The sequence below is a fragment of the Epinephelus moara genome, chromosome 16 (assembly GCF_006386435.1).
Source record: "Epinephelus moara isolate mb chromosome 16, YSFRI_EMoa_1.0, whole genome shotgun sequence".
NCBI lineage: Eukaryota > Metazoa > Chordata > Actinopteri > Perciformes > Serranidae > Epinephelus > Epinephelus moara.
The window spans coordinates 31,119,156-31,127,848 of NC_065521.1; the positions used below are offsets into that span (position 1 = coordinate 31,119,156).

At 40.5% G+C, this 8,693-nt stretch overlaps 1 protein-coding gene across 1 annotated transcript in view; it reads right to left on the reverse strand.

Moving 5' to 3' along the window:
* Nucleotides 1–6,757, reverse strand: part of eif2d (eukaryotic translation initiation factor 2D) — a 14,417-nt gene extending 7,660 nt beyond the window's left edge. Inside the window, exons 1-12 of the mRNA XM_050065817.1 lie at nucleotides 6,500–6,757; nucleotides 5,146–5,336; nucleotides 4,957–5,040; nucleotides 4,772–4,862; nucleotides 4,586–4,693; nucleotides 3,902–4,191; nucleotides 3,449–3,566; nucleotides 3,326–3,371; nucleotides 3,119–3,225; nucleotides 2,842–2,997; nucleotides 1,482–1,571; nucleotides 1,007–1,102 (exon numbers count right to left, since the gene is read on the reverse strand). Coding sequence (XP_049921774.1) covers nucleotides 1,007–1,102; nucleotides 1,482–1,571; nucleotides 2,842–2,997; nucleotides 3,119–3,225; nucleotides 3,326–3,371; nucleotides 3,449–3,566; nucleotides 3,902–4,191; nucleotides 4,586–4,693; nucleotides 4,772–4,862; nucleotides 4,957–5,040; nucleotides 5,146–5,336; nucleotides 6,500–6,555 — 1,433 coding nt within the window. The 5' untranslated portion in view covers nucleotides 6,556–6,757. The remainder of the gene's footprint in view (nucleotides 1–1,006; nucleotides 1,103–1,481; nucleotides 1,572–2,841; nucleotides 2,998–3,118; nucleotides 3,226–3,325; nucleotides 3,372–3,448; nucleotides 3,567–3,901; nucleotides 4,192–4,585; nucleotides 4,694–4,771; nucleotides 4,863–4,956; nucleotides 5,041–5,145; nucleotides 5,337–6,499) is intronic.
* Nucleotides 6,758–8,693: the final 1,936 nt, after the last annotated feature.

An 8,693-nucleotide genomic window follows, 5' to 3' on the forward strand; every position in this document is an offset into this window, starting at 1 on the left:
CAAGCCCTGTGTGCGCAAAGCTCAGATTTTACGACCGCACGGACTCCGCTCCGCGCACCAGTGACTGCTCGGCATGTATTTTTCACATCGCGGGGATTTTGCACGGACATTTTTACAGGAAACTACAACGCGGAAGTGCGCTCGACTATGAAAGCCCGAATGACTGCGGACATTCCTCGCAGAGTCCGCTCCGCTTATAGTACGCCCGAGTATGCTTGTGTCGAGTGGGCGGAGGCGTTGATCGTTGTGATCAAAACGTTAGTCATTAATAAATTCATCACAAGTGATCTGAGTGCTCCAGTGCTTTTCTTGTGGATTCCTCCATGGGGTTATTTGGACATTGAAGTTGTTGGAGGGTAATACTACGAACAACAGACTTTTTGGCTCGTTGCCAGGGGCTGGCAAGCTAATGACTACCAGGACTGTGTCTCCTCTACTCCAAAAGTGCAGCTGCAGGCTACCATTATGCTATGCTGTCTCTTTTTTGAAGTACTGTTAGATTTTTCTGTGAACTCACACAAGTATGTCGAGGTGGAAAGAGAAAAGTGTGAATCGTATAATGTTCAGGAAAACAGTGCTGTTTATTCTGGCAACATGTTGGCGACATTTTTACCTAAACAAACACACATGTCGACATAACAGGCAATGTCAAGGTCAGCAAAAAGATCAAGGTCATGTCGATGGATCGGAAATAAGTCGGTAATGTGATTAACATAAAAGCCCTACTATAAAGACCAAAACTGTTTTTTGTACCAGGCTGTAAACATGTTTACCTCTGCTGTAAAGTTGGGCATATTCACATGTGAGTCTATAGGGACTGACTCGCTTTTGAAGCCAGCCTCAAGTGGCCATTCGAGGATCTTTCGTTTTTGGCACTTCAATGTTGGCTTCACTTTTCAGCCTTTACCCACTTGGGCTTAACTCATTAAATGGCAACATTAATATTTGACAGTGTACATGGTCTCTCAAAAGACCAACAAAATAAGAAAACAACATAAGTCTTTACCTGCTAAAGAGGTCATCCCACTTGAGAGACTCGACCTCCTGGTACTCCGATTTCTCCAACAAGCAGTCACACAGAGTAGGGTTTATGGTCACGTAACTGTTAAGGGGGGAGAAAAGCAATGAAGATAAGCACGTCATGCAGCGGAAATAGCCGCCTTGTTAAGCTATGCCAGTTGCATGGCAGATTTTATTTAGCTACTCACATCCCTCATTATCAATTTGTTACACATCAGAAGATGCACGATTTTCATGACCTCAAGAAACACATGTGACGTCTCTTCAGTTTACGAGTCACATTCTAAGCATTTTGGCTAAGTATAACAACATCACATGGTCTGGGGTCAGCTCTGTGTGTTCAGTTACCATTAAGGCTGCCCTTTCACCATGTCTGATTACAGAGGGGCTTCCTCATCTTATGTCAGCTGACTGGCACACAGACACCAATGTCCTCGTATGGAATGTGTGCATCTACTTACTTCTTATTATTTTCATCCACCAGTTCATTTGTCTTCACATACTCTGTGACAATATGTCTCACTTCAGCAGGCTGCAGTACTGTTCCTTTCCTGTAGGGGCATTAAAGCACATATAAATGCATGTGGGAGAAATGTGCCAGTATATTTTCAACCTGAAGAGATTTTAAAGACTTAAAATGCTACTAAATTAAAAACAAAGAGAGCTGGCAAAAGTGACCACTTATATAAATCATTTTATGTATTACATGTTTATTTTTATTGGGAGAAGTACAGTCTCACGAATCAAAGCCACACACACCATTGCATTTATAGATCATGCTAGTTTGCAATGCCTGACCCCTACACTCACCTTATGAACACAGCTATTTCAAAAAGGTCCTTTCCAGGCATTGTTTAACAGTTTAAACAATCTGCCTGGAGTCAAACTTTAATTACCTTGTTAAAAATTCTTAAAATTGCATCTGTACTCCTCCCTGGTTTAAAATCCAAAACCTATAAATATGTAATATACTGGGCTGTAAAGTCCATTTTGAGTGCTCTGAGTTCTAAAAATGTTGATTGGTAATATAATACGCACATAATAGCAAATCAGCTGAACTGTGTTTACTAAGGCAGGAATGTACAACAGTGAAAAACATTTCATGGATGCAAAAAACACTGTAGCTGTCAGTTAAGATGCAAAGTGAGAGTGTAAATATATATATTTTTTTTTCGACGGCAGTTTACAAAGAGAAACACAGAACATGCGAAGTAAAATAATTTCTCCTGCTGTTTTCCCCCCCACAATTTTAGGAACTTTGTAGAACATTTTGGGGGAGATTAAAGTGTACATATAAACGCCATATGTCAGACAGACTTTAGGAGGCATTAAAGAGACAAAAAAAGTACAATAAAATAAAATAGAATAGCAGTCAATGAGGTTTGCTTGACTAAACATCATAAAGGTCCTTTTTACTGTACCTTCACAAAGTCAGGTCGTAAGGGTTTTACATATTTCACCCACTTCGCCCAGAAGTTGAGATGAAGACGAGGAGAAAAGGTTATCATTTCCATACCATAAATATCAGTTACAATATCTATCCACTTCTCGAACATAGGGGGTTCAGGAAGCAACCAGTGCCTATATTTATTTATGTTAGATTGTGTGTCTTGTGTCATGAGAAAATTGTCTTTTACCCTTGCAGGGAGTCAGCTATAGAACAACCCTCCTGGAGCTGCCAGGGATTCAGTGTTGCACTCAAATAAACTTATGAAACATATAGATACTGATACAAAAGCTTACACTCTCCCTGCTCTGCAAATGTGGCTGCATCAAGAGGCCAGGTTAGGAAAACACCCACCCACCCACCCACCCACACACCTCTTTTTTGCATCCAGAAAGAGAGGCTCCAGTCGAGCTGACACAGAATACAGAGTTGTGATCTCAGGTGGATGGTACGGAAGTTCTCCTTCCCCTCCATCCTGCGCCGGAGCGGTTTCAACATCAGTTTCCTCAGGAACTTTAAAGGAGCGCAGTCTATAGAGTGTTAATGTGAGAAAAAGCAAAAACAAAAGAGGTTGTCAGTCTCAATGTGGGCAGCCTACAGGTTTGACTCTCAACCGAGAATTTCTTTAAATTAGGGCATGGCTTGGCTCACTCTTGATTTTTCCAGTCCACCTCCACAATGCTCTCCACGCCCTTGGTAAGTTCCTTCACTCGCACAAGGTTATGCTGTTTCTGCATGGCCTGTAGAAACTTTGACAGCTGTTGGAAAAAAAAAAGCATCAAATAAATGCTTACAGATGGAGTTATAAATTAGTCTTTTAATATCAGTCAAATGTCACGTTGTTGACATCTAATATACCTTTTTATAGCTGGATTTTTTGATATCAAGTTGCTTTCCACTTGGGCTGAAATAATAAAAAATGTTTTCAGTACTGAAATTAACTCCTCCTCAACATGTCTTAAAAGATGAACTGTACTTTACCAGCAGGAGAACATGTGGTTGCGGAGAAATGTGCTGGTCAGCAGGGGGAGCTCCGACTTCTTAACCTTGCACTTGAGAGCATGGAGAAAACACTGCAACAGCAGGGCGTCCATTATCTCTGTAACATCAGGATTTGACCTGGGTCACATCCTCTCCTCTCTGAACAGGCTCCCATTTTGCCACATCAAAAAATCTTATCCTCCAGTTGTACTAACAGAACACCATGACTGATACAACTTGGCAAGCCTGCAGGCCTGCCCTGCAATTGTTTAGTAGTGAATGTCTCAGCTTAATTTGAATTGGGGATAATAGTACTTATGAAGCTTGTGAGTTATTAAAAGCCAATGCGGTGCAACCGCAGTGTTAATTACTTCAATGCCAAATCTACAACTTCAAATAGTTTGAAAATAACACTGTGACAACTATGATGGGTGGCGTGACTAAATCTGGTACCTTGGGGCAGTTTCTGGTCATCCTGGCTCCCCTCCTCTTCCTCATCATCCTTTTCACCCTTCTCTTCCTCCTGCTCAGCCAGACTCAGGTCCTCAATAACAGAGCAGGCTTGATCTGTGACCGTTTCACTGGGACTCTGCTCCTCCTCCGCACACTTCTCTACCACCACCTCCTCCTCTTCCTCCTCCTCTTCCTCTATCTCATCACCCTCGTATTCCCCTCCGTTCACCCCTTCTCCTTTGCTCTCTGCATCTGGTAAAGAAGGAGGACCTGACTTGTCCCCATAAGCCCTAAAAACAAGATAAAAAAAGAAATGTGTAAAGTTTATGGCTGCACAGTGAATCCCGTAAAGTCATTTTGGCCACATTTATTTAAACTTTCAGAGTGCCAGCTCTGCATGAGACTTTGTGTTTCTGAGGGCTACTAAGCATACAAAACAGAAAAACATGGGCTGATGATTTGATCAATTCTGTGTTCTCAATATTGAGACAACTGTTCAACAAACTGGGAAATCTGTTTATTTGCTTTCTTGCTGAGAGTTGGATGAGAAGATTGCTATGAGACATGAGAGCAGGGTCAATCATCTCATCAACTGCTCGGCAAGAAAATTTCAAACTACCCTTTAAATACAATTTTTCAAAACAACGCATTATTGAAATCATTAGGATGATGGACGCTACTCACCAGAGATTATCCATGTACGCGTGGAGAACACAAACTCCTCTTCCTTTCATACCCGAACTCTGCATCTCTCCTGTGGACACTGCAGCAGTGCCGACTGCAACAGGAGCTCTGCAATCGACCAAGAGAACGGTGTCACACTGTAATCTGTGAGGTCATGGTCTTCCCAAATCTTTTATCATTAATTACCTGTTGTTCACTAACGTAACAGCACAGCAGTCGCCCTGTTTCACATCTGGGAGACCACTTGAAGGCACCGTCACACCTGGCAGCATGAGATCTATGGGAAAAAACAGTGTTTGTTAATTAACATCAATATAAATGTACAACATTAAACATCTGCCTGGGGTTTGATCTCAGAAAAAGAAGTGTACCTGCCCCTCCGATCATCTTCTGAAGCACAGGAGGCCATGTCCTAAATGTTGGCAGGAGAGCAGGGTAACGCCAAAGCACATACACTGAAAACCATATTAAGACAATGCACGTTTAAAATCATTTACTAAAAGGAGCTTACAGTATTTCATCCACACAATCATCACGGTGTAGCTTTACCAGCTCATTACCTGTAGGATAAAGTCGTTTCTCCAGTTCAAAGAACAGTGGATTTTTGTGAAGAACATAAAGTGTCACGGCATCTCCCTTATGTGCGTAAATCTTCACTACATTCAGTTCCTCTTTGTTGGGGACCAGCTCAGACAGCTCATCAGCAGAGAGTGAAGGAAAGGCCGCAGATAGGTCAGCTTTGAGCTTCCGCCTAAAGGTAGAAACAAAAGTCTTAGTCACAGGGTAATGTCATACTAGTAAAGACTACTGCTAGACATTTTACAGATGCAATATTTTGAATACTTTTCATCAAAATAATCTATTTGCACTGTTTCCTCTTTAACTGCACACAGCCTTCTGGTGTTTTCACTCATCCTAATAATGCCACAAACCATACTTTCCTCAGACTAGGTTTTCCAATACAGGGCCTGCTTATTAGTGACATAATTTCCTCTGACATTACAGCATTTTAATGAGTTTGTCTAAGACTGGTGAATTGCTGGTAAATATTCTGTTAGTGTACTGAAGTTTGCAGGCATTACACAGCGTCAGGGTGATCCTAATCGACAGGGCTGAGCAATACAATCACCAGAGATTGCTATACATAACCCTACACAAAAAACAAAGAATTCACACTGACATTGGCATTTTCAAATGGGTTAGGGTTAGGTTACACAAATGTAATTTTTTTGGTTATTGTCTCTGACAGTGTGTCTTTTCAGAACATGATGGTAAATGCCAGTTATTGTCATTTGTGTGTTAATTTATAGTTTGCACCAGTAGTGAGCTGACTATCCCACTTCATACTTCATGACTCCAGCTGCCAGCTCTTCCCACTGTGTTTGTGAGTCTGATGTTCATCTATTACAAGTCAATAAAGGTTGCCAGTGTTTAGTAATTTCACTAGTCATCTGTGAAGCAGACGTTGTCACAGTATATTAGATATAAATCTGGGGGGAATCTGACTGATGTTGGCATTGCAGTGTTGTAAAATTCACAGATAATGCAAAGATAATGTAAACATAATACAAATAATATCCTGGCTAAATATTGATACATTGTCAGCTGATATTGAGGTGAATTATTAAGCTCTGTTCAGGTGGTTTTATTATAAATATAGCTATCTACAACTAACTAACAGCTGCTGTACTGCTAGGGTCTGAACGTACTGTATAGTTGCATACACAAACTAGTTTAGCCTTGTTCCAGCAACGTCAGGTGAGGTCTAATATCTGGGCAGCCCTCTGACAAAGTTGATCTGCTTTAGTGGTTTTCAATAAACCACAAGTGTACATGATTAAATAGCAAACTGTAGCTTGGAGTAAATGGCGACAAGCACAGGTCTGGGCTGAGCTGACAGCAGCAGTGACTCACCTGTCTGATCCTTTGATTGCGGTGTTGGATTTGACACGAAACGGTTTCGCAAACATCTTTTCAGGAAATAAACAGCTTCTGTGGTGAATTCAGCATGTCCTCTACCGAGATAATGTCACTGTCTTTAATAAATCAGCACACACACACTCTCAAACAACGGCTCTGCAGCAGCGAGATAACCCACTACGTTTCTTATTTTGGCTGTACAGTTATATGCTATTCCTCGCTGGGTATGGCGGTCCGTGGTATATTTATGTCCGACGTGAAACTGTACCGCGGGAACGTTGCGGGAGCGTTAGTTCCGCAGACCGAAAGAAACACATCAATGTATTATGAGAAAAAAATGTTTTTGTTTGACTTGAAAATGTGAAAAATCGTGAAGCTGTCACTAAGAGACATTTAACCACCAGGGAAGAAAGCAGCACGCAAAGACTCACGTTTCTTAACGTTCATCCATTTCCCAGTCTTTCAGATGGAGCATCCATATCATAGGTCCCCCTGTTTGTTGTGTGACTGGCTTCACAGTACCAAGTTTCTTTTCCATTTCTCCACTTAGTTTCACAATGACATGAGGGTGACTGCATCTGACTGACTGATATTTAAATATCTTTTAATCAAAGGATGGCAGCGTACCTGCTCTTCCTTTGGTTCACTTCGGTAGCAGTGCACTAACCTGTCCAGGAGGGGCGCTGTTTCACTCATTTAAATGAAATGCCCCTGACACACCGAGCCGATGGTTGGTCATGTGCTGGCTACAAACAAACCAGAGCTGTGCCCACTCTTAGCTACATGCACTCAAACGTTTAAGGGGTATTCGTGTAAGTGTATGGTGGCATGTGTATAGTGGTATGTCTATTGTACTAGATGTATTGTGGTATATGTGTTGTCGTATGTATATTTTATTGTGCCTTTCATGTTTATAGTATATTGTGGTTGTAGGATGTTTTAAACTGGATATTTTTAGTAACATTTCAATATCTAGCTATAAACTCTTTGTGTTAAATGGCATTGTCCCTATCAAATAAATAAGATAAGATAAGGTAATGGTGTGGTTGCCTGGCAACAATAAAAAAAAAGGCACAGCAAGATTTTTGTTTTATGTTTATATTTGGTTGCTGCAATTTTATTTTCCCCATTGCTGTTTGATTATTGTGTTTAGGTTTTGTACAACTGTCCCTGTCTAGTTATGTACACTGTAAATAAAAGTTAAGAAAAAAGTGCTTTTTTTTTTTTTTTTTTAACCAGTGGCTCAAACTTTTTAATAAAGGCAGAGTGGTGCGTCTTGTCTTTTGCAGCCTGTAAAAAGGTGCAGACTTCAGCAGACATCACTAATTCAATAACTCACAATTTATTGCAATGCGGATAAGATAAGATAAGATAAGATAAGATAAGATAAGACAAGATAAGAGAAGAGAAGAGAAGAGAAGAGAAGAGAAGAAACGTTACAGCAGCAACCAATCAAACAGTATGTGGACATTAGAATATACAAATAAAAAATATATACAAAAATGAGTAGTACTAAAATGTAAAATGTACAAGAAATATACAGGAATAAAATAAAATTAAGAATATCAAATTGCAGGAGCAAAAAGATCAAACTACATACACAACACAGTCAGAAGTGAGGCAGAGGATGTGACGTAGTGGGTTTTTGAACTGCTGAAAAAAAATACAAATGTGTAAAATAGTTATTGATAGTTAGGTCTATTAAAATGTTCAAACAGGCAGTGGAAAAGGCTAAAACAAATTGGCCGAAAAGCAACAAAAGGAGGTCTTCTAATGTGAGTAATGCCCAATTTATTGAGTTGTAGTCCCGTCCTTATTTACAAACATTTCTGTTTTTGAACACATGTAGCCTGTTGTATAGAGATATAATAATACATTTTTGTTTAATCACAAAAAAGGCTATACATGGGATTTATATCTTGTCATCTGCAGGGACAGATGAGCAGGCACTATTCATCAACTTATATGACATGTGAATATGACAGCAGCAATAGTTGAACGTTTCCACGGCAACGATTAAAACAGGTGAGGGCTGTCTATCAGCTGCTTGCAGTCTTATTTTTCAGAAAAACTTGCTGCCATGACAGTCCCGCCCCTAAGATAACCAGCAGCCAATCATGATTCAGGAGTTTGGGCAGTTAGGTGGAGGTGGCACTTACGTTGCCCACTGCCCTCCGTTCCCCAGGCA